The sequence below is a fragment of the Podarcis vaucheri genome, assembly GCF_965113315.1.
Source record: "Podarcis vaucheri genome assembly, chromosome: 5".
Taxonomy (NCBI): domain Eukaryota; kingdom Metazoa; phylum Chordata; class Lepidosauria; order Squamata; family Lacertidae; genus Podarcis; species Podarcis vaucheri.
The window spans coordinates 53593430-53619421 of record NC_138763.1 but is presented as its reverse complement, the minus strand read 5'-3'; the positions used below and the strand labels follow the sequence as shown (position 1 = coordinate 53619421).

At 42.7% G+C, this 25992-nt stretch overlaps 2 protein-coding genes and 1 long non-coding RNA gene across 3 annotated transcripts in view; 2 read left to right on the top strand and 1 right to left on the bottom strand.

Moving 5' to 3' along the window:
• Positions 1 to 350: 350 nt before the first annotated feature.
• LOC309532422 (pancreatic lipase-related protein 2-like) lies at positions 351 to 22623 on the bottom strand. Its single transcript, XM_082222692.1, has 14 exons — positions 22487 to 22623; positions 16925 to 17011; positions 14301 to 14349; positions 12674 to 12828; positions 11206 to 11331; positions 10659 to 10793; positions 9431 to 9560; positions 7008 to 7124; positions 6812 to 6925; positions 5330 to 5448; positions 4021 to 4150; positions 2731 to 2842; positions 1476 to 1643; positions 351 to 1010 (listed from the first exon to the last, which is right to left on the bottom strand). The coding sequence occupies exons 2-14, from the start codon at positions 16925 to 16927 to the stop codon at positions 947 to 949; spliced, it is 1422 nt and encodes a 473-aa protein (XP_082078818.1). The 5' UTR covers positions 16928 to 17011; positions 22487 to 22623; the 3' UTR covers positions 351 to 946.
• LOC309532453 lies at positions 1659 to 4013 on the top strand. The gene is made up of 3 exons (XR_014219868.1): positions 1659 to 1996; positions 2065 to 2139; positions 3680 to 4013. It is a non-coding gene; the product is annotated as an uncharacterized lncRNA (long non-coding RNA).
• The window catches only part of LOC309532440 (uncharacterized protein), a 78530-nt gene continuing 73312 nt past the window's right edge, over positions 20775 to 25992 (top strand). The window contains exon 1 of the mRNA XM_082222725.1: positions 20775 to 20794. The gene's annotated coding sequence lies outside the window, so the exon portion shown is untranslated. The remainder of the gene's footprint in view (positions 20795 to 25992) is intronic.

The window sequence follows — 25992 nt, the reverse complement described above, 5'->3', positions numbered from 1 at the left end:
GTGCACCTCTGGGGGTGAAGTCAAACGCTGCATCTGCAGCACCAAAGTGTTCTCCCCTGGGCACACACGTGGGTAGTGTGTATGGAAATAATCAGGCGAAAAATGATAAAAAGAATAACAGTCTCATGCGTTTTAGTCATGTGTAATCAGATATGTACACCAATTTCTTTCTTTATGAGGAATTAGTTTATAAATTTACTGGATAGATAGATAGATAGATAGATAGATAGATAGATAGATAGATATAGAGAGATAGATGGCATTCTCTCACCATTTATAGACTTTTGTAGAGAGAGTTTGGGATTCTATCACAGGTACTAAAATAAGAAAGCAAGCAACATTTTTACTCAGTTGCAATTTCTTTATTGTGGGGTTTTTTTGCAGCCATTCATTAATTAGTCTGACAAAAAATGCATACATACCCCTGCTCTTCAGCTAAAAGGCACACAGCTATTGTAACAGAAAATAATATAGCATCTCTACGAAGCACTAAATACAATATTTTGTATGAGGGTTCAATATAGTCTGGAGCAGCTATTGTTATGTACATATCATGCTTTGCTACTTGATGCTCAAAATGTGAGGTGGGATGTCTCTGTAGAAATGTGAGCAACAGATTCCTATTAAACATACACATATAAATACACACACATTTCACCATTTGGACATATCAATTCAATCAATTCAGTTCTGGATCTGGAATGAACTCCCAGCATACATCAAAACATCCATTTTTTATGTCTACAGTACTTTCATGTATTTAGAAGCAGATAGAAATTATAATAATGACTTATTGTTTTAAAAACAAACCATGATTTTGCACAGAGCAGACTAAGAAAGAAGCACAACTATGTTTCAAACCTTCAAGCTCTTTCAGTGGCCAAGTGAAAAAAGCAGTTCTATGTTCTTGTAGTTTACATATACATAATCTGCTTCCTTTTAATGCTCAGCAAGGTGTAAGTATTTGAGGAACTCCATGTGTTGCTGTCCCACTGCCACAAAAGAAGGATCTGGGAGAGAAAAGGCAGAAACCACCATGTCAATAAATCTCTCACTTCCAATAAGTTTTCCTTGCCCCTCCTCAATATATTTCGCTGAATGTTGAAAAGAAGCAGAGATAGCCAAGTGTGAGCATAAGACTGGTAAGTTAAGGAATGTACATGATTTTCTCAACTGGAAAGTTGTGGTTTGTTCCAACAGAATTGTTAATCATTCAAGTACTCTTTAAAGCAGTAATGGGGAGCTCTGGCCTTGACTTCTGAAGAATCTCAGTGGATGCTGTGACTGCAGGGACTGGTAACTTGTAATTTCTGCCTCCTGCATTGTTTTTGCTGCATTCACAGCACCAAAGTGACGTCTCTAGGGCACAAGCCAGGGCAGTTTGCATGGAGGTCCTGGGCTGCCCAGATTACGACACCTCCTGCCCCTGATGGTATAAATCATGAAATCAAAACATTCAGAATAGCCATACTTACTCATGCCCATCCTTTCCACGGACTAGGCGCACTCTTTCAGCTCCCAGTTTAGCCCAGAATGAAGTGAAGCTCTTCTTATGCCAAATAAATACAACTCTTGAAGCTTTTACAGGATTAATTTCGACACTGATGAGCTTTGAGTAGGTTTGCCCTTGGTTAAGGCTGCCACTGAAAATGGGCAAGCAATGAAAGTCATTAGAGAGCATCAATATAACAGTTGTGCTTTGCAATTGTCAATTTAATAGTCATGTAATCTGCGGAATTATTGTTGCTCATTCACATTTCGTGTCACTCACGTACATATATTTCAAGATGGATGAGCAGGTGAGGCTGAAAGCCTGACTTGTTAAAGATCACCCAATAAATCCATGACATTGTTGCACATTATTATTACATACCAACTTCTAAAAGAGGGCATCAAGGTATTTATAAAATCTGCTCTGAACTTTTACAGTGCTGTCTGTTCTCCATTGTAAGGACTGGTTGATCATTTAATTGTTTTAGTTGTTTGTGTTATTTAGGCATCATATGATGAGTTTAAATTGAAACAGCTTCCTCTCTAATCTGACAACTTTCTGTTTTTGTTTAGGATTTCTTTTAAGAGAAGCAGGGGTGGCAAAAGACACATACAGAGAAAGAGAGAGGCACAGTCAAAAGAGTAAAAGTAGGTTCCATATTTAAGGTTAAAAATTGTTGGTGTCCATAGCAGCCCTATACATTCCTCAGAGCACCAGCAGCCTGTGGACTGTCATACCTGCAATTATTTAACTGTGACAGGCAGGGTCGTCTTACCCATAGGCAGTAGGGGTGTGGGGCACCTGAGCGCTGAGCTCTCAGAGGTGCCAGGCCGAGAGTCTGGGGCCCGAGTGTAGAATCTGGGGAAGAGCCCGCCCGTCGGTCAGAGCACCGCGGCGGACTCTTCTGCTGCAGGCGGCTCTGCACCACGAGTTCAGGGGCAACTGAGCCAGTGAGATGCTGAGGCGGCCAGCCGGCTCTGCCCTCCTGCGCGCCTGGGACTGGGCAACCTGGGGAGGGGCACTGGGCGGATCTTTGCACCCTGGCGTCGCATATGCTTAAGACAGCCCTGGTGACAGGCAACCGAAACTATGTGTACATTAACATCACAGCATATAAACAGAACAGCTGACTTGTGAAATATCTGCACACAACTTATAAACATGTTTAACGATGATTAATTGAATCATGTATGAGCAAAACTGCAAAACCTGCTATTTCACTATATCATAAAACATACCTCCCAATTTGGTATTCTTTTGTCTTTCCATCTTTCATTTGGAAAGCTATGTCCATTTCTCCCTTCACGCCTGTCATTCCAGATAGCTTGACCGATATATTATATAGCCAGCCTACACAATAAATATATAATGAATCAAGATATGAAAGTAGGAAGAGCAAGAACTGCAAATAGAGAGGAAGAATTCTATGCATTTGGCATTCATGCCTGAGGCAAATGAAAAACCAACCGTGGTTACTTTAATAGCCTTTAATTTAAGAAATTTGGGAGGAGGTGAGTTGAACAAGACTTTCATTACTTGAAATTTGGATCCAGGCCACTGTTGCTGTGTTGGTTCAAAGCTTAGATTATTAAAATAAATTTAAAGGTGTATGATTTTAAATCCACTGCAGTGTGGGAAGAGCTTAATTTCTTTAATTGTTAAGAAGCTGGTGCTATATTTGGCCCAGTTATCCCCCCCCTTGAATTATAAAACTAGCAAAAAGAAAGGGGGGAAAGAAAAATGTGCAGTGCCCAAATGTGTGAAGTATTTCATTGCCTTTGCCCATGTATTTTGCCCATGAAAAACAGCATTTATTTGTACCTCAATCATCAACATTGCCCAATTAGACAATCCTAATTAAGAATGGGAATTTTATGTTTAAGAAATGAATCTCAATGGGGTCAGAGAGATATGCTTCCTGGTTATGCATAATTAGGATTGCAGCATGAAGGTGTGTGAATATTATCCATGCATATGTGATTGCTTCCTGTGCTTGTTGATATGTGATCTTTAATCATTTCACACATTGAAATCCTGTAGCTCAGTGACAGAACACGTGCTTTGCATGCAGGAGGTCCCAGGTTCTATCCATGGCATCTCCAGGTAGGATTAGTGAAGACTGTACTGAGTTAGATGGACCAATGGTCTGACTCAGCATAAAGCAGCTTTCTATGTTTCCTATCGAAGGTTTCACACTTGGAGAGAGAGAAAATTGACCAGGAACTTTGTAATCTGTTCCTTGCAACTTCACACACATTCTTGGGGCTTTGTACAAAGTCACCTGGGATAAGAAAATCCACAGCAATCCTCCCTGCAGTGTGTTGGCACTTGGAAATGATTCCAGTTGAAAACGTGTTCATTTCTCTGCATGGAAAACAACGGGGAAGTCACAGCTATGTGTCCTGTTTTGATTCCCAAAACTGTGATCACTGCATGGACTGCTGAAAAGAGTCTTGTATATCAACAGATTTCACGGCAATGACACACATGTGTATCTGTACTGAACTGACTTTAATTTGTGCACTTACTGGTAAATGGCTTCTTAGGTGCGGTATCTAAAAAGTACTTTGGGTTGTTATTCCTCAGTTTATTTTGGAACCGATCAGCATAGTGGCCCATCATTGGACAGCCTTCTCTGGGGCATGGAAAGCAATTTCCCTAGGAGAAAATAATGCATTGGTCAAGAGAGCATTTGCTTTTTTCCATTCAAACATTTGTTATGGTGTCAGTTCAAGTATCCTTTGTTGCTGTTCCGCCTCATTGTCTCAAACTATGAGGGGTATGAATTATTATTTTTGTTCTGCAATTTTCCTCATACTAACCTGGAGTACTCAATACCTGCAATCCTAACCCTGAGTATTCAAAAGCAAGTCTGGTTGAAGTCAATGGAACTTAATCCCTGGTAAACAAGGTTTGGAGTGCAGCTGATTCATGGGATTGTAACCAACATGCTTCTAACTTTCTTGTTCCATCAACACAAGGTTTCTGCTTACACAATGGATCATTCTCCCCTCTCCTCCACCTGCACACTCCCTAAATCTGTTCTAGTGGTTCCCCCAACTCTCCAGGAAAGATCTGGGGAGGGCTTGGGGCATGCCTGAGGAAGGTAGAGGGGGAAGTCCTGTTGTGCAAGCAGAAATCCTCGCACTGATGGGATGTGGTAGTTGAATTGCCCTTAATTTCTACAGTGAGAGGTCTTGGTATTCAAGGCTGCCTGACACTCACATTCTGCTCTGAAAGTCTTTGTGCCTAACCCTTGTATTCAAGTTACTGTAAAGAATGTTTAAGCACATGGCCAGTATTTTTCCATGGAACTGGTGTTTTTTCCACTCAAGATGAGGCAGCTTGAGGTTGTGACTGAATCACAAGGTTTGAATACTATTACAAATGTTTATATATGCTAATGAAATTGCTTGTGTGTGCAAAAACTATGTGTAGTCTCTCTCTCTCTCTCTGGGCATTGGCTCAGCATGTAACAGGAAGGAGAAAGAGAGACAGAGCGTTTTGTATTCCTAACTACATTTTAGTAAAATCTGTTCTCAAGTCTCACACTGGGCTCAGTCAGTCTGTGAGAAAGAAGTTTTGTAAGATTAACATTTGAAACTTGAGTTCTGCTAGTAAAGCTTTGAAAATGCAATTCTTCTATGGAATAAAATTTAGATGCAGAATATTTATTGATTTCATAGATCTGTAGTACATGCTAGGCCCTGCCCTAGTTGCAGAGTGGGGGTGGAAGGCCCCTCATTGGCGCTGTGCCAAGTCCTGTGTCTCTTGCCAAGTCTGGTATTGGCCCTGCTATGCTGATATAATCTAATCAAACTAGACCACCATGCTTACCTCTTGGAAGGATTCATATGATTCACATGGGTAAGCAACAAATCCTCCAGGATAGACAATGCTGTACTTATAGTACTCATGGCTTCTTGAGTGGTGACAGTTTCCAACACCCTCCATTTCTGCCAAAAAGAAAAAAGAAAATCTGCAAGCCTCAGTGAAGAGCTTTACAACCCCATCCAACATCACTTATGGTACAACAAATACCAACTTATGCACTTCAGGACAACCACGTTTTTGCACCACTGCAGCCCCAGGCAACAGTGGGTGCGTGATTTTTTTGGTGCAAACTGTAGCCATGGACATGCTATGTGATCTGATGGTGAATTTGGGGTGACCCAATGCAAAAATCCTGAGGATCCATGTGGATCTGTGCTTTGTAACCACGTTTTAAGTGGGGAGGGAAGGAAAAGCACTCAAGGGACAAGGAACACGGGTGGAGCAGGCTCTGCTTCTCTCCCTCCTCCCCCCCCCTTAGCGAGCTGAAAACCTTTGCTGGAGGGACAGAGAGCCTGCTTGCTTTAAAGGAGCCTACGGGACAGGAGCCGCTTACACGAGTGTAGTGTAAGCGGCTCCTGTTCGGTAGGCTCCTTTAAAGCAAGCAGGTTCTGCTTCTCTCCCTCCTTAGCGAGCTGAAAACCTTTGCTAGAGGGACAGAGAGCCTGCTTGCCTTAAAGGAGCCTAAAGCAAGCAGGTTCTGCTTCTCTCCCTCCTCCTCCCCCCCCCCCTTAGCGAGCTGAAAAGCAAAGCGGGAGGAGAGAGATACAGAGAGCCTGCTTGCCTTTTGCTTTAAAGGAGCCAAGCGGACAGGAGCCGCTTACACTTGTGTAAGCGGCTCCTCTCCCCTCCCGCTTTGCTCCTTTAAAGAAGCAGGCACTCTGTCCCTCTCTCCTCCCCATTCAGCGGCTCTTCTCCCGCTGGAAACCACGGAGGAGGGAAGCATTCGCTCCGTAACACGCACAGACATTTCCCCTCACTTTCTAGGAGGAAAAAAAACGCGTGTTATGGAGCGAAAACTACGGTATATGCTATAAACCAGGGCTCACCAGGGCACATGGTACCCACAAACACCTTCACTGGTTCCTTTGCCTTGGACTCTGACCTTTCTTTCTTTCTTTCTTTCTTTCTTTCTTTCAAATCTCTAGCCCTCCTAGAAAAAAGTTATGGTGCAAAATGTGCAAGTACTTTCTAAGCGATTTCTGTGAAATCAGAATGTGTGTGATGTGACCACCTTCCTGGTGTTGTTGTTACCTCTGTGTGTAATCATTATTATGTGATTTCCACAGTTAGAACCAGTAGGACATAGCTGACTTCCCAAGGTAAACAAAGTCAGGATGGTTGTCTCTCTAATTTTATGATATGGCACTCTCCCCATAGCAGCCATACTTGTGACTGGTGTCCCCAGCACACTTTCAAAACTTGAACTATGCCCACTGGTCCAAAAAGTTTTGCAACCCCTGCTATAAGCAATGCCGACAGGCTTACCTGTATCAAAGTCAGTTTCAACTAGTGTTGTATTCTTATCATCACATCCTGGCATAACTCTTCCACCATTGGGGTAAAAGTCAAGATCACCAGTGGCATTGTACATACCAAATCCTGAAACAGATTCATAGGGCAATAAATGGTTTGCTCCATGCTTCAACTTTCAGCACAAAATTCATGTGTGTTTGGCAGTTACCTATTGTGGGAAACTTTCCAGCATTGGTATGTATGACATCCACAAATTGAGCATCGGAAGGATCCAGCCTGACCATATCAGGGAAACCTTCAAAACCTATCCCAGGTGGATCCAAGCCTAAAAAAACATAAAATAATCCCGTTTATTTTAGCAAACCAAATCCATTAGCAAACCTGTTTTGTTTTTTTCTGGGTCCAAGAATACAACCCATCAAATCCCTGACCATTAGCCTTGCTGCTTGGAGCTGATGGAGGCTGTAGTCCAACAACATTTGAGATCCTAAACTTGGGAGACACTTCTGCATCCTGATTAGGAATGGTAATGAAGGAGATTTTTCTGTCTCCCTTTATCTCTGTGTTAGGACTCTATTTGGTTTGTTAGAGCTCCATATTTGCTGTGTGCCAAGGCTCCGTGACCCACACTTCCCTAGTGGTTAATAAACACATGGACATAAGTATTTAGGTTTATGGGTTCAAATAGGCCACAACTTTATTAGTTACAGATGTGAGTGGTTTGGCTTAGGCATTGGGTATAGCCAGACTATATCTCTACTCCTGCCAGGAGTCCATCTAAGGGTAAACCACCAATAGGGGGAGCCCTATGACTTACATCAAATATGGACACCCTGAGCGGTCCCCATTGGGGTCATGGCATGGCCCTAGCCCACAACCAGGCATCAGAAAGAATCCACACCCCTGGATACCCTTAATGAGGAGGGGCAGGTAGAGGCTACAACCTCCCCTCCATCCAAACAAAGGCTTACCCAATGCCTAAGCTCACAAAGTTGTGACGATTGCTACAAGGTAGGCGAAAACCAAATGGCTGGTGCCAATTGGCCAAGTGGAAAAAATTCCTACCCAATCCCAACAGTATTGCAGACAACATTTGTCCATAGCAGGGTTGTGTCATTGCAAAGCATAAAAAAGAGGGTGGGTAGGGAGATTCGGCAAAGGGTGAGAGGGGAGAGGCCCCTGGCTGCACTGTGGTTTATGTTTCCCACGGCCACGCCCCTACCAGTGCTGATTGGACAGCAGGGCCACCCCTGGGTGTGGCCCCACCCAGTGCCCATGACGTGGTTGGGATGGCACGAAGGGGGTGTCAATCTCTGCCCCCGCCAGATTACTGCAGCAGCCTGGATGCCTGGCTGCAACCCCACCCACTGGAAAAGGTGAGCGGACATATTAGCAGTGCTCTTCAACAATCCATATATGAACCCTCACCAACTCCTCCTAGTAGGAAAAAAAAAACCAGATTGTTTTAAGTGGAGATTAAGAAAATTCTGTATTCGAATATGAAAGGATAGAAATTGAGAATACATGAAAGGAGACTAGCTAGGTGGAACAGTATCATTTAATTTTAAGTTAACATAGAGAAAGGATATATTAATAATAAATTATTAATAACAGTTGTTTGTAGAAAGGTAAGGAATAGTTTAATTAATCAAAAATTAATTAAATTAGTTCTTGAAGGATGGCAGTGTTTAATGACATATTATTATAATGAGAAGGTTGGGGTAGGTTAGCTAAGGATCTCTGATTGATTTCAAATGATGACTATGGATTGTAATTGCTATGGGAAAGTTGTTCTAATCCTTTGATTGGTTGTTTGTAATCACAGGCTAGCACAGAAGTGTATAAGAGTTCATGCTCCTGTATGTCACTTCATAGCCTCTTTATTTTTTGGGCTGTCCCTGTGAACATTTTTATTTCAATGAAGGCCTATATTTTTACATGCAGCCTGCACCCTTTTCTTTGGGTTTCTGGAAGTGCTACCTCCGTTCTAGGAACCCCTTTTAAATTTCTTCAACAGTAACATCTACACCAGGCCTTTATGCTGACACAGCAAATAAGGCTCAAAATGATGGTCTGCTATCACATGAAACTATAGAAACCTCGTTGCCCACCCAGTATCTTTTGTCCTAAAAATCAGGATAAAGCACATCTACTCCCTGTTGCTAGCTCCTTCCTTTTCACTCCCACCTTCTTTTGCCAATCTTCTGCATGGATGGAATGTGGTAAGAAAGATGAAATGCAGAATGTATGACATATTATTCAGTCAGCTATACTGATATGATGTAAAGCTTTGCCTTGCAATTGTGTTACTGTGCATTTTTATCAATGGTCCTTATACTTCCAGCATTTCCTAGTGATGTTGCAGCTGAATGAGCTTGGTAAGCATCTGGTTTGCCTTTATCAATCAGATGAGATCCCACATTTTCCCACAGAATATCTTTCACCAATCAAGCTTTCTCATGTGGCATTCACACCATCCATTTAAAGCACATCTCTTGTCCCCCAAACAGAATCCTGGGATTTGTAGTTTGCTATGGGTGCTTGGAACTGTAGCTCTGTGGGATTAAAATACAGTTCCTAGGATTCTTTGGGGGAAATGTGCTTTAAATGCAGTTTCATAGGAATTCATACCAGTTATTCTGCCAATGCCTGAAAATTGTCTGGTATTGCCTCGAAGTCGTCTTCCTACTTCTCCAGCAGTGTGAGCACCAAGACTATGACCAATGAGGTGGATCTTGGATGGACAATAGTGATACACTTCCTAGTGATTCAAGAATGGGGGTGGGGAATATATAAGCTCAAATGATTAGTAAAAGAGACATCATTCTTACATTATGCAGCAGAGAGTTTTGCACAAGCGCTGTAATGCAATTGACATGGACTCAGGGCTTATAGTCGCACTGGCTGCATTGAGTGAACTGGATAAGTTAAGGATTCTTCGGCGTGGGCAGCAGAAGCAAGGTGGAGGGCACTTCCTGTTTTTCCTCAAGCAGTGAAACGAGACATACCGCCCTTGCTTCAAAAGATGAATAAAACTGTACAGTATGTGCAACTTGTTGGCAGTGCAATAAAAGCAGAATGTGAAAAAATGAATGCAAAAATTACATAAAAGGGTATAAAGTGGGAACGGAAAGAAATCTAGGACGCTACATACAAAGTTGGTATCCATTTATAGCATGCAGTAACACCTCATCTCAAGTACATTTGACTTGCACAATTTTGGCTATACACAGCTGAAGGTGGACTGGTAGGGTTGTTCTCTTGAGACTCCATGGAACAATTCGACTTCGTGCAAGTATCCCTAACACTTCTAGAGTCAGCACAGTGAGCAGGCCTTCCCCAAGAGACAAGGCCAAGAGCTTCAAAGCACTTTTCACAGTGGGTAACCCCAAGTGGTCCTTGTGCGAAAAGAGCTCTGAAGCTCTTAGCCTTGCTTGTGGGGCAATGCCCACTTAGCGCACTGGCTGTGGGAATGCTGAGGGTCCTCTCTTTCCCTCCCCCCTTATAGAAGGCAGGCTGACTAGTTGTGGGGTGGATCCAAGGGTTTGGCAAGATGCAATTTCCACATCTATGCATAATCCCTGGAACTGAACTCTTACATAAGATGAGGTGCACCTGCATTTGACCTGGCTGAATTCATATGGGGAAGTTGGTGCTACTATAACAAAATAGATTTGGGATTTTATTTGAATATACTTGGGTCTGCTATCTGCTTAGAATCTTCTTGCATGTATAATGTTTCTATTATATGCATTTTTATTTCCTATACCTATAGAGAAAAACATAAAATATATTTTTTTTTAAAGAGCTGATTTAGTAGGATATAGTATCTGGCTCTGAAACGTAACATCATACTTACCGCTAAAGTGTTGATAAGATAAGCTGTTACAGCCCCTAAAACACGAATGTTGCTTGCGGCTGTGAAGTAGGTACATTTGGCACCATCTTCCCAATCTACAGCAATGCAGTTTACGTTCTCCACCTTCACCAGCAGCTACATCACATGTATGTTTCAGAAAAAGTAATATGTTAGAGGTTGCTAATGCAATCAGAAACACTGGAGGTTCTTTCAAATGTACTTGATCACCAGTTTCAAAGGATCCAAAAACTAGGTAGTCCAATCTCATACCCAGAAGCTGGGCTAGCCTTCTGCCCACCTTCCACAGTTTAGCCTACACAATCCAGGTCACAGTGCACAACAAGTAGACAGCAACTGTACAGTAAGGTGTGATTTTAGAGCAAGACACCAAAGACTCTTGCAAACCAATGCATCCCCCGAGTTTGAAGAAGGCAAAATGACCTACTGATTCCCATTGTTATTATTGTGAGCCTGTGTGTTTGCATAATGTTCACCTGTTCCCCATGTCCTAACTGAAGAAGGAAACTAGTCAAGATAAATCTCATACCAAGCACATCTCCACAACCCAGCCATATTTTCCAGTACTGGTAAATCCATGGATAACAAAGTGAGTTTTCCTCAATGGAGAGAAATAAGAATTTTGAACAGTTGATTTTTCGGTGTATAACAGTTTCTGTTGGGAATTAAAAATATAAAATTAATTTATTTTAAGGATCTTCAAAGCAAAGAATGTTTTCTCACTTATTCTCGGGTACCAACATCCTCATAAAGTTCTACTGGCTAGAATTGTGCTTGATTTTTCAACTGTTGGCACTAATGTCTTGTGAAAAGATCCTAGAATCTGAGGTTTCCAAATCCTCAAGTGACTCATATGCTCCTTGGCAATACAGATTTCAATGCTAGCTCATCTCTAGCCTGCTTTACAAGCGTATATATCTCAATTCCTATACAGTGGTACCTCGGGTTACAGACGCTTCAGGTTACAGACTCCACTAACCCAGAAATAGTACCTCGGGTTAAGAACTTTGCTTCAGGATGAGAACAGAAATCATGCAGCGGTGGTGCAGCAGGAGTGGGAGGCCCCATTAGCTAAAGTGGTACCTCAGGTTAAGAACAGTTTCAGGTTAAAAACGGACCTCCAGAACGAATTAAGTTCTTAACCCAAGCTACCACTGTAATGAATTGGTTATCCATGAGGAAGAGTGAATATGTCTGTATCAGTTTCTCTCAGTTTCTCATTTTCCCAATCTTCAGCTCTCCATATTTCCACATTTGCAAGCTATTTTTTTAATATAAAAAAGTTATCATGAAACTTCTTCAGCATTTTACTGCCAATTTCTCCCAACAGGCACATTTTTGTATGCAATTTGCCCAAAGCACACATTTTTCCAAAGCATTTTCTTCTGTTATGATGCATTTTCTATGTTATTTTCAGTAATATATGCAATTATGTGCACACTTTACATGAGTAGATGCACTTCTGCGCACATTCTTGGCTGGAGAACTGCATTGCAAAATTCAATGGAGTGTGAATTTCAAAGTACGGTTGCATTTCAGTTTGTGATTTGTTTTGGAAAGCGTGACAGGTGAGTTAGCTTTCAAATGAGAACTGAATTGACTTTCTCTCCCATCCCTCATTAGCAATTATATACCACAGGCATAGGCAAACTCAGCCCTCCAGATGTTTTGGGACTACAACTCCCATAATCCCTAGCTAACAGGACCAGTGCTCAGTGATGATGGGAATTGTAGTCCCAAAATATCTGGAGGGTCGAGTTTGCCTATGCCTGAGATACCATTTTCAATGTGGAAAGAGCTTCATAGTTTCTGTCATTCACAGGCATGGCAACCCTGTCAGATGGTTGCTGTTATACAAATGGTGAGAAAAGGAGGCTGAGAATCTCTGTCTTAGCAAATGCCATTGTCTGATTAGACAGGATCAAGCCTAGCACATACAGGCATACACATATATTGCCAACAGTTCTTAAATAAACAATTAAAAAAGGTTGTCTCACCTGTGAAAGATTCCCAGTCTCTCTAGTGAAAAGCAAAAAAGATATATTCATGCTTTCAGGAGATGCTGGTAAGCCAAACAACTTTCTCCCAGGTATTCCTGACCAAGGGGGGTTATCAGAAAAGCAACCCAGATCTTTATAGCAGACTTCATTGGCTAGAGAGCATGCAAGGCAAATTGTTAAGTACATGGTATTCACCAACATAGCATCACCTATAGCATCACCTATTACAAATGTCTCATATTATTATAATAGTGAGTTTGATCTACACTTACAGGTAAATGTGGTTAGGACTACTGTCTAAATTTTAGTGGTATAAATTAGCCTCATATATCCAACATGCTTAGCTCTAGTTAATGCATGAAGGGGTTAAGACCATAGATCAAGCTATTCTGCTAGACTTAACTAGGTCACGCACGCTTCACTTGGAACAAAGGAAGTCAAGTTTCTCTATTCACTCCCTTCCACCATGTGAATCTGACCAGAGAAGATGTCTGGGCTAATCACTCCAAGCCCAGACCACATGTTTAGAACCATTTTACCACCAATTTTGAAGCTAAGCTTTACTGCCTCTCTTCTCTTGCTGCTGTATGGAAAAGCACATGAATCTGACCTTTGAAAGTGTTTGTAAGTAAAAAACATTTTTAAACTTTCCAATCTGCATGGTCTTTTCTGTGCTAAAGGGGAATACAGGGGGAACCTTGTAAGTAACTTAAAAAGGGATATTTTAAAAGTCTAGATGCCTACATTCCCATGCTTTACTTTGCTGGAAGTTTTGTGATTTTAAATCTCTGCTGTAGCTCTCTTACCAGACAGGAATTCAGGAAATTCTTCTTTTATTAACCAAAACCAATCATAATCAACAGTTTTATGCACTGAGTTTCATGTGAGCCACTTAAAGACAATTGTAATTAAGCAATATAGAAACTGTTGAATTGAAATAAATTATAAAGAAGTTAACCATATCTTAATTCCCATTAAAATCAATGGGATAGGCTAGACATTACTTAAGTAGCATAGTCTGCATTTGACCCATTGCTCTTGTAAGAATGCATATGTTTAAATGTGTGTCCACAGATCATTTTACGGATGTCTCTGGTTGGATGCTGTAAATGTGTACATGCATAGGTTCTGTGCAGAAACCTAATAAATGTGTAGAGGTTGACAATAAAAGCCTATTCTTCCTCCATATGTTTACTATCCTGGAATAAAGGTTGTCCACACAGAACTGTAACAAAAGAGCCTGGTTGTCACTAAATTTCAGTCAAACATCTCGGAAGTATTGCCACTAGTCCATCTAGTTTACTACACTGACTGGCAGTGGCTCTCCAGGTTTTCAGGAAGGGAATCTTTTCCAGTCCTGCTTTAGCAATTTTGTGGATTGAATCTGGAAACTTTCACATGAAAAGCAGATGTTCTACCACTGAGCTGTGGCGCATCCCCTAAATGTCACATTGTCATGCCACAAATTGCACAGTGAGTTTCTAGAATGTTTCAGTCTTTGGTTCTCTGCCAGTCAAAAGGATGTTGATGCCATTTGGTGGCAAACTGGGAGAGGCTTTAGCTTGGTTTGTCTAATCATGAAATTGTTCTCTTGAAATACATAATGTGTAAAGTATTGCCTCACCTTCTGCTGTGCCAAGGAGGAGGAAAGCACCAATCCAAACTATAGGAATCTGCAATAAATTTAAATATACATGTTATGCAATAGATGTTATACATCTATGCTGTGGCAGTTTTACTATTCCAGAACCACTCATTTGATGATACAAGTTACTTAACAGTGCAGCCAATATCAGCACAGTACAAGGTTCCCTTCCCCCATGACCTTATATCCTTTCCAGCTAGACATGAAATACTGTGGGTGCTGTTTATTCTCTTCTCTGTAGCAAACATAACTGGGATGCTTTGGGGCTTAGATATGTGACACAAAAAAACAAAGCCTGTCTCGATGGGAGACTTGAGCTTTTAAGGTGGAGACTGTAAGCCCCTAAGGTGGCGAGTGAGTTGTTAACAATACCAAGAATACTTAGTACAACAAAAGCACTGTTGGACTGTTTGCATCATGCGGTGATTACTGGACAAGATGGTGAATGAAAATGGACCAGAAAAGATGAGGTTAAAGAAGACACAGATCCTTTGGAGAATAATATTGATAAAGGACTGCCAGAACTGGAGAGTGGAACGCTAAAGCTAGAGGCAATAGATGGTGAAATGGAGAGGACCTTCACACAGGTGCCTAGAGGAGTGAACCAATCAAGGGGTGGAGCTAACGATGTTAGAGGAGTGCAATGAAACCACGGATGGAGAGATTAAGAAATATTCTGAGCTGGTAGAGAAAGAGCTGAGAGAGAAAGCATTGTGTGCTCAATTTGGAGTGAATTTAGAGGGAAAAGCTACCAAGCCTGTGGCAACATTCCTGAAAAAAGAATGAAAGAAGCAGAAATGGAAGGAGTTAAAAAAACAAAAACAGTTCAGCTATGGATCACTGTTTTAATAAAAGACCACAGCACAGAGACTTCTGTGTGACTAAAGATGAAGGATATATTACTTTTCAACATGGAGGAATGGTTCTTGGCGTTTTTGGAGGTATAGTTGTTATGCTGGACTGGGGAAGACTTTTTGACACTTATCAATAATAATAATTGGAGAAGCCCTTTAAGACTTTTTGTTTGAAAGGAGAAATGAATGAACTTGAGATGTCTGGATCTGGAGACTGGGAAAATATCACCTAGCAGAACGAGGAACAGCTGCATTTCAGTCTGGAATGAATACTTTGAATAACCTTTATATGTATATAACTGACAGAGAATTGGAAGCCCTTTTTATTTCTCCCTCTTTCCCTTTTTCTTCTTTAAGAAGGATCGTGCTGCCCGGACACTGAGGCCCGGTGCCAAGGGCCTTCTGGCGGTTCCTTCGCTGTGAGAACCCAAGTTACAGGGAACCAGGCAGAGGGCCTTCTCGGTAGTGGCATCCGCCCTGTGGAACGTCCCCCCACCAGATGTCAAAGAGAGAAATAACTACCAAACTTTTAGAAGACATCTGAAGGCAGCCCTGTTAAGGGAAGCTTTTAATGTTTAATAGGTTATTGTATTTTAGTGTTTTGTCGGAAGCCACCCAGAGTGGCTGGGGAATAAATTATTATTATTATTATTATTATTATTATTATTATTATTATTATTATTAATTTTTTGTTATTTTTATATTCCTGCTTCTTTTTCTTCTTCTTTCCTTGTTTTGGTGTCCTCTACTCTGGATCATTGAGGGGATTGTACACACATGAAGATAAAGGACCATGTGTGAGAGGCAGGGAAGGGAAGATATCTCAGACTGGGAAGTTGGAAGAAGAAAGGGAAGCTCCCAGGTGTGAGCTGGGAGAGTTCTGAGTGGGATAAGAGTTAAGATTCACCTGTGAGAAGGGAGGACTTTTTATTTTCTTTGCTCTTTACTTTTTTTATTTAATTTATTTTTTATTGTATTGTATGGTAGAAAGGAACCCTCCTCTTGTGTGGCAAAAGTCTTTGGGGTTGTAAAACCTAGCAAAGCACTTGTAAACCAAGGCAGGCAGTAGTATCAAATGCAGTACATGAAATACCTAATCCTCATTCCTGGCCTCCTACACTATGGCAGTGCTTCTTGGAATTGAACCAAGATAGCAATTAAGAAGCATAGTATGGAGTGGGTGTGAGAATCATACTGCAAAATATTTGATATGAATCAGAAGGCACATGAATGTGGAGATGTCATTAGTTCACCACCACATAGCCTTAGTCTTCCACATAGTCTTCCACATAACCTTCAAATGCTAGGAATTCTGGCATTTCCTTTTGGATCAGTTTACAGCAGTAAACTGCTGTCATACCTCGTGTTGCGTTAGGTTCATGTTGCGTCTTTTCCGCTTGTGAACGCAGCAAACCCAGAAGTGTATACTTCCAGGTTTCACCATGTGTGCGCACGCAGAAGCGTTCTGCGAGCTTTGCGCATGTGCAGAAGTCTTCTATTGCGCTGCGCGCTTAGAAGCACTGCTCTAGTTACGGACTTTTCAGGCACCCCGTAAATGGTACCCTGGAATAGATTGAGTCCGTAACTAGGGGTACCACTGTATTTTTTAAAATATCATTCGTTGTCTTTCCATATTAAGACTGGGTAATAAAACCTAGTTTCCCAGTTGCATTTCCATTCTCTTTACAGAAAATAGTCCTTTCCACATCAAATAAATTACCCTGAACATCAGTATGTATAACCACTTACCATTCTAAAGCCTGAAGTTCAAAAATGCTGTGAAATCTCCTTTCAGATGGTTCTCTCCTGCTGCTGTGCTATTCCATCCTCTCCCTCCTGTGCATATAAGAGAGAGGGAAGTGACAAAGAATATTCTTCCGGAAATGATATGTCTGGAGAAGATCCAAGTTGGTAGGAGTATATTTTCCTTCTATGGATGCCAACCATGCAGTTTTATATGCATGAAACAGCCAGGCAGCTTGTAATATTTGGGCTTCTGCTATTCCTTCCTGCTTGCTTCACCCTCCTGCCTCTGTCATCTTTGACTCATTGTTTGTGGACCGACTCCCTCTGAAGTTTCACCATTTACTTTAATAACAGACATAGGAGGAGCTAATATTTTGTATGTTACTTCCTGAAGTCACATGTTTATTTAAATTGATGAAAGAGACTGTGGGGATGAGAAATATGGAGTTACCTAATGCTTCTTCATCTATGAGTAAAGAGTTATCCAGTTAGGACCCAGGGCCTGTGCTACTTTTGAAACTTTAATGGGGAAGGCCTGTAGCTCAGTGGTATGAGCATCTGCTTTACATGCAGCTGGCAACAGGTTCAATCCCCAGCCTCTCCATCTAAGGCCTGTTTCAAATCCTGGACAGCCACTGCCACGCAGCGTACACCATCCTGGGTTGGGTGGGCCAACAGTTTGAAGTATAAGACACTGTCCTGCTAGCACTCCAATTGGAGAACAGGCTTTACCAAATGTGTCATGGACTTTGAAGATGAACAAGCTCAGGGTGAAAAGGAGAAACGAGCTAATACGAAGGCACGTTTGGCAGACCCTCACAATGATCAACTCTGCCCAGAAACCTATGTCCCCACTGTGGAAGGACATGTGGATCCAAAACTGGCCTCCACAGTCACTTACAGACTCACTGTTAAGACTGTTTTCATGGAAGACAACCTTACTCAGCTACAAGCGATCACCAAAGAAGATAAGACAGCTTTCTATGTTTCTAGATGTGGTTGCATAATTTCCTAGTCCTTTAAAAATAATTTCGGCTGTGAATAGCCCTTGCAGAGAAATTAACTCATGGTGTAGCAATACTGAAGGGGGGGGGGGAAGAAACCAGATGCTTTCTCTGCGAGTTGGTGGCCATTTATTACATACTGTATGTTAATATTTCCAAAATGGAGAATATTGTGCCTGCTGCATCAGTACAGCTCTGGATTTCCTGACTGCTTTCTCTTTCTAAAATTATGTTTGTTTGTTTGTGCCTTATCTCCTTTGGGTTATGAAGACTACTATGATATGGTTTGGGACGCGGGTGGCACTGTGGGTTAAACCACAGAGCCTAGGACTTGCTGATCAGAAGGTCGGCGGTTTGAATCCCCACAACGGGGTGAGCTCCCGTTGCTCGGTCCCTGCTCCTGCCAACCTAGCAGTTTGAAAGCACATCAAAGTGCAAGTAGATAAATAGGTACTGCTCCAGCGGGAAGGTAAACGGCATTTCCGTGCTCTGCTCTGGTTCTCCAGAAGCGGCTTAGTCATGCTGGCCACATGACTCAGAAGCTGTACACCGGCTCCCTCGGCCAATAAAGCGAGATGAGCACTGCAACCCCAGAGTCGGTCACGACTGGACCTAATGGTCAGGGGTCCCTTTACCTTTATGATATTGTTATGGGTTTGCAGGGGGCAAGGATCACCACTAAAATTCCTGGGTGCCAAGATCACCCCATAATTTCTGAAATTGTAACCTGAGGTACCACTGTACTAGACGCTTCAGGTTACCCATTTTCGGGTTGCGCACCACGCCAAACTTGGAAGTACTGGAATGGGTTACATCCAGGTTTTGACGCTCACGCATGCACAGAAGCACCAAATCGTGATCTGCGCATGTGCAGATGCGGTGCTGTGGGTTGCAAACACTGCGGGTTGCGAACGTGCCTCCTGCATGGATCACGTTCGCAACCCGAGGTTCCACTGTAAATGCGGGGCTTGAAGTCAAGGCAGCTTCCTCAGGAGATGGTTTAGAGAGGTGCTATCTAAGAAAGCCTCTCCTGCTACCAGATGGGAGGAGTTGTGAGCGGGAGCCGGTTCCCGCATTGGCAGGGGGGGGTGTATTCGGCCCCCTGAATCAGTTTCCCGGCTGCTGCACCGCGCCCATCAGCCAGCCAATAGGGGTTTAGCCACATTCAAGCAGCCACAGCAGCACCGTGCCCTCATGCTGCTGCCTGGAGTTGTCGGATCACCCGCCCACCCTCCCTTTAGGTCAGATTTATGCTTTTGACCTTGCTATGGACTTTGGTTGGTTGCCCTGGTTGCCCAGGGGGCCCATTAACCTAAATATATGTGTCCTTGTGTCTTATTTATCCCTATGTGGGTGGTGGGTCCTCGACTCACAACAAAGGCGTTAGCAGAGCCATTACCCTGACGAAAAGGGAGGCTACCAGGGGACATGATGTCTCCACATGAAAAAGTGCCTTTTGTAGGAGTCTTTTGAAATGGAGGTCACAGAGAGATGGTGAAATGCTGGATGAGTTGTTTTCTGCAAAGACTTCTTAGAATAAGTAGGAGGAAGTAGGCAGAACTCCATGCAGTGCTGGCTAGAGATGGCTGCAATGAGAGACTGGGAGCCATGACTGTTTTGCACTTAAGTTTGCTGAAGCTATGAGAGGACCAATGAGAGACACTCTTGGGGTATAATGTATAATAAGCATCTGGAACCCCTGGAATCTTATATAGTCACTCAGTGGAGATTCAGGTGGTGTGTAACAATATGATACAGAAGATCCCTGGTGAAGGAATGAGAAATTGGCTAAGTGGTCACTGCCCACCCTTACAAGAGGGCCCAACACAGCTGGAGGTTGGCAGTGTCAGCTATCTCCTCCCCTGGCCACGCTGGAAGATGGCAGCCTCCCTGGACCCACTACGGAGGCACCATGCAGCAACAGCCATCCACACTGGAATCCCCAGTTAGCGGATAATAGTGAAGAAAGTTGAGTGAGGATCATACAATATAATATGAATAAGAATACTTATTTGACATCTGGGAAGTGGAAGGGGGAGATGATGTCCATATTTTTCTTTGTATGGAGGTTATTGTGTTTCATTTATGTGTAGTACAGTATTGCAGTTTCGAATTACTGGTTTGCTTTGGGCATTATATGACATCCATCCAGTCTAGGAGAGTGTGGGTGGTGGAGGTTACATCTCCTGTCTCACAGTTGATAGATAGTAAACAACTGTATGAATGTCCTAAGTGCCATTTAAAATACCCAGGGCTGGCCTCACCATTAGACAAGGTGGAGTGTCTTCCTCAGGCAGCAGACACTGGGCAGCAGTGAGTGATACTAAGATGTTGTGGTACAGGGCTATGTGTACTACATGTGGGCTGTCCTAAGTTTACCTCACACTGCCCACAGATATGGTGGAGAATGCTTTCGTCAGTCTTGAAGGAAGATTCAGCTGCCAGTCTGACTGGCTTCTGTATGTGGAATTGGGAGGGGATGCCATCTTGCCTTTCACCTTGGGTCAGCCCTAAAACTTACAAACATCTGGTGCATACGGTCTCCTAAGGTTTTGCAACTGTTCCCATGGTTAATGAGGCCTTTGCTTCTTTGCAATACTTTGTAAGCCTCAGGATGTCATTCACGCCCTTCTGATTGTCATGCTGCTAGAAACCTAATAACCTTACCCATGAAACACTGATATGACAACAGTCACGGTATGGGGCTCCTTGTTAAACACATTATCTGCCTTGCTAGGGATACCTGTTTCGACCAACAGATAATTAAATCTTATCATTTTCATCAAGGGAGAAATGAACCTGGGGAATGAGAAATAGGTACAATGCACAAAATAACTACAAACAAGCACAACTCATCTGCCCCCAAAAGGTAAGGCTCCATCCATCTAGAGAAGGGTCACAGAAGCCTACCATTTCTAAAGATGAATGCATATTTCTCTCGAGTGTGTGGCTGCTGTTTTAATTCCTGTCCAGCCATTGTGCCTTTGGTAGAATGCTCAAATGAGCATTTCATAGTGTATCTGAATGCCATTTCAACACATAACCCCACCCCTCAGATCACTCAACTTGTCACAGAGAGTTCAGGTAGCCAGGCGTGTACAATGAGCTCAGACACAAAATAAGTCAGTCAGTGCTTATAAAACTTTATTTGCATTTTGAGTGTGGCAGCTCTTTCATAAATGCCTGAGTTACCGCCTTAGGGTTCATTAGCCCCACAATTATCTTTCAGGCAGTTTCACCTGAAGTACTCTCTTCCTCAGTGTATTGTAGATTTTGCCTTGTACTGTAAAGAGCTGATTTCAAAACATGTAGAATGCTTACTGACTAAACAAACAAACAAACAAACACTGTGGCTTTATTCTTCTGTGGCATTCATTGCAATAAAACATGTGCCACACTGAGGGACAGGCAGTTGAATTAACTCCCTGTGATTTGGGTTATATTTAAAGTTTAACAAAAGTGTTGCTAAAGTAAGAGTAGGGCCCAGAACTAAAACAGGGGCATGTTGCAGACCCTGCTTTTGTTCCCTGGTCTTCCTGATTGAATGAACCGTTTCTGATGGCAAGGAGCTGTTTCAGTATGTAAGTACAGATTTTCCCCTTATGTTTGCTCTGAAGAGCTGTCATTTCTCAGGATTATCTTAAAGGTACTTAGGGCAATGGAGACTTTATGCAGCTGTACAATTTCAAATAGTACACATATCTGTAAACTCCTGGTAGATGTATGGTGGGGGAGACGCCAGGAAAAAAATTTTCAGCTGGAACTTGCCAGACAGTTCTGGGAACTCAACTGGGTGACATTGCCATTACAGTGGTACCTCGGGTTAAGTACTTAATTTGTCCCGGAGGTTCGTACTTAACCTGAAACTGTTCTTAACCTGAAGCACCACTTTAGCTAATGGGGCCTCCCACTGCCGCGGCACCGCCGGAGCACAATTTCTGTTCTCATCCTGAAGCAAAGTTCTTAACCTGAGGTAATATTTCTGGGTTAGCGGAGTCTGTAACCTGAAGCGTAAGTAACCTGAAGCATATGTAACCTGAGGTATCACTGTATAAGAGAACAACGGAGGGGTTCATGGTGAGTTCTGGCACCTCTTTTTCTAGAAAAATTGCACTGGGGAGCGGGGAAAACATGACCCACTACAGCTCCATGATATCCTTTCTAGTATTTATAGTTATGCCTTTCCCTGTCAAACATCATGAAGCATTCCTTCATCAGAGATACACAATACAGAGATACACAATGGAGAAGCAGAAAAACAGGTGTCTATTGCATACACATAGTCTAAACCAAGCCTCAGATACCACAAATGCATTAGCTAAAAATGTGGGGTCTTTTGGAGCTGTTCTAATATTAATGGGCATGCAATCCGTATGAGGAGACAGCCTGAAATGATTACTTGTTGAAATGAAAAACTTGCATTTTACAAGTTTATAAATGAAATACTTGGAGAAGGGCCCCTCTAGTGGTGAAAGTGATGCATTTAACTGACAAGGAAGAATATTTTTGTAAAAACCTACAATAGCAAAACAACAAAAATCCCAGCGGTGTAGCTATCCACTTGGGTGTCCAGTGTGGCGCATCTGCTGTGCAAAAGGGTGGAGGTGGGGTGAGATGCCCTTGGTGCGGGGCAAGGCAGGGCGCGCTGGAATCTCAGTGCCCCAGCTGCATTCTGCTCTGGCGCCCTGCAGGCCCATGTTGCTTTTTCGAGCAGCGCGGAGACTGCAGGGAGTCGGCCCGCCCCCGCCCTCTGAGCTGTAGAGTGGCTGAGGGGGAGGCAACAGGCAGACACAAGCCCCACACTGCTCAAAAAAGCAGTGCGCCCCACCACCCCCCAGCTACACCCCATGCTTTTTTCTGGGGAGACACGGGGATGCATACCCCATAACATTTTGTGAATCTAAGTTTGGCCTCATTGAGGGGCAGTATTTGAATATGAGTAGGAAAATTAGAGTACCCTTAAACATTTTTTTTAAAGGAAAAAAAGCACTGGCTGCTACGCCTCTGAAAAAACCTAAACCAAAAACCCTTTAAAACCCCTGCATGATTAGTAAGAATATTATGGTGGCATAAGGTTTTGCGGTTGTTAAGGCTGGACCTTTCTTGAGCAATGGGCCTTCTAAGGCCCTCTTGTTCTGAAAGTTATAACTCTAGTGATGATGATAACAAAACATTTAAGGGAACCCATTTTTAAAAGAACTGACCAATGACACCTATAAAGGAAAAATAGTTTATTCTGCATTCTCAGTTACAGCTGGCAAAATGTGTGTTTCATGCAAAGTGCTCATGTGTGTTTCAGCAAAGTGCAAGTTTTTGCTAAATTTCAGTGTAGTCAAAATACAAAATTTCAGCCTGATCAAAATACAAGATCTAGAAATAAAAACAACAACTATTGAGTTAATATTTTTCAGGATAAATAAATGGTACCCTCTTTAAAAAAATATATCAAAAGTATACTTCAATAATATGGAAAACTTGTCTTCTCCCTTTCATCAATTCATCTTAGACCTTCAGGTTGCACTGGTAGTGCTATTAGAGAGAATGATAAACACTGTACCCAAAATGCAAAATCATGCTTTTAGTCCTTGGGCTACAATCACAAAAGGCAATTCAACTTCAATCTTCACACAGATTAGTGGTTTAATGTTCTATTAAACCTAAAGAAGCTACACCATATGGAATTAGCTTCATGTGTTTAAATATAATTGCCTGTAGGCAGATGAAGTTAATCTCATAAGCACAGCACATTCTTTTTAAAGACTCTATGCATTTATGCAAAGACATTTCATTCATTGTGATTCCTGTGCAGTACAAAAAAAAACTTGCCCACATCAGAGGTTAGGAAGCCTGTAGAGTCAAGATTTGCTGGGGTGCATTAAGATAATCCTAAATAATACAAGTAATGCCTTAATACAGTATCACAAATCTGGTACCCCAAAGGTATTCCAAAATGTACACAGAGTCCCCAGCAGACTGCATTCATTTGAAGAGCTTTATATGCACAGAGCTGCCCTATCCACTGAAATGTATACAGCAGCTGCCTTGTACAGTGGTACCTCGGGTTAAGAACTTACCGTATTTTTTGCACCATAACACTCACTTTTTTCCTCCTAGAAAGTAAGGGGAAATGTCTGTGCGTGTTATGGAGGGAATGCCTACGGGTGGCATGCCTACGGATTTTCCTCCTCTAAAAACTACGTGCGTGTTATGGTCGGGTGCGTGTTATAGAGCGAAAAATACGGTAATTCGTTCTGGAGGTCTGTTCTTAACCTGAAACTGTTCTTAACCTGAAGCACCACTTTAGCTAATGGGGCCTCCTGCTGCTGCCGCACCGCCAGAGCACGATTTCTGTTCTCATTCTGAAGCAAAGTTCTTAACCTGAGGTACTATTTCTGGGTTAGCGGAGTATGTAACCTGAAGCATATGTAACCCGAGGTACCACTGTATAAGCCCTCTTTATGTCTATACACAGTACTGGTAAAACAATGCTTAGATTCAAATGCACAAAGATGAGCCACAGTGAGTCTTGCCTTAAGTTCACAGACCCTACTCTCTCCTCCTACAACAAGGCCATAAAGACCATTATGTTACTTCTTCCATTTTAGATGAACCATAACTTCCTCACTGGGAGGAATTACCTAGGTGAGCTCTAAGAGGCAACGGGGTAGCAAGAGGTCTACATGACTATCAGACTTTGAAAAGCTGGAATCACTGAAGTTCATCAGTTTTGTTGAGTTAATTAAACTAAATAGTTTTAATAGGATTTTGAAGGAATGTGTAATTAATTGTTACTGTTTTGAATTTTAATTTCTTATCTTCCTTAGTGGGTTGTGCAAACCACTATTCTGAATAATGCTTTTTATAGTGTAGGGGGGCACTGGGGGTGAGTGTATGGAACCAAGCAGGCAGCTTGTCAAAAGTTTGTTGCTGAGTTATGTATGTTGATATCCTGCAGAGCTGCTGCCAGTCAGTGTAGACAATATTGAGTGAGGTGGATCAATGGTCCGACTCAATATAAGGCAGTTGCTATGTTCCTGCCTGTGAGAAGAGAAATCTGATTGCTTATTAGCATCAAATAAACTCAAGTACTCCTAAATTCCAAAGAAAACTTAACATTCTGGAACACAATTATATTCACACTTGCCACAACAATGGGCAACTGTTTTAATTAATAATTAAGACTGCAACCCAAACACAGATATCTAGGAATAAGTCCTACTGAGCATAAGTCCTTCTGAGTAAAAGTGCAGAGGCTAGTGCTACAAACACATTTGTACCCTGCCTAATGAGCAATGCTCCAAAAACAAACAGACCCAGTGTCATATACCTGTCACTGTTATCTATGCATAAGGCCTGCACAGAGAGCAATCCCATGAAACAAAGGTTGTGCCAGTACCCGCCATTCCCAAGCAGTCTGCCATTTTTAGTCTTGCCTTTAGTTATTAGGTTTGTCTCTGATCTCTCTCTCTCCCTCTCATGTGAGCACAAGGTTCCACACTTCCATCAAATCTCACTGATTATCCGTATTAATATATTTTAAAGCAGTGTTTCCCAACCGTGCCGCGAGACGTTGCCTGGTGTGCCGTGGGAGGGAGGCGGGCGAGTCGGGCGGCGAGAGGCGGGGCGGCGGCGAGGAGAGGCCGCCCAGCGCAGGGCTCTCGCCGTCTGCCTGCCTGGCTGCGTGCGTGGCGCTGACGTCACGGGGCTGTAACGTGACCCACATAGGCACACGCGGGGCGGCGAGCGAGCTCCCTCCCACATCCCATCGCCGCTCGCTTCGGCCGGCCTACTGGGCTGTCGCAGGCGGAAGGCCTGCGCATGCGCGAGGTTTTCGCACCTTCGGGATTCCCTTCACGCCTTCCTCCTCCCGGGTCCTTGAGAGCGCGGGAAGCGGCAGCGCGAGACCGGCATTGAGCCTGGTAGGTATTGCGCTTGCCAAGGCAGTCATTTGGGAAATGAAAACTTTCAAAGCAAGCAACCAGTTCAATCTGAAGTACGTGTATGCTTAATATCCTGTATCTGAAACCTGTTCTGCCCCCTCCCCCACACTTGGTGCCATTTTCATCT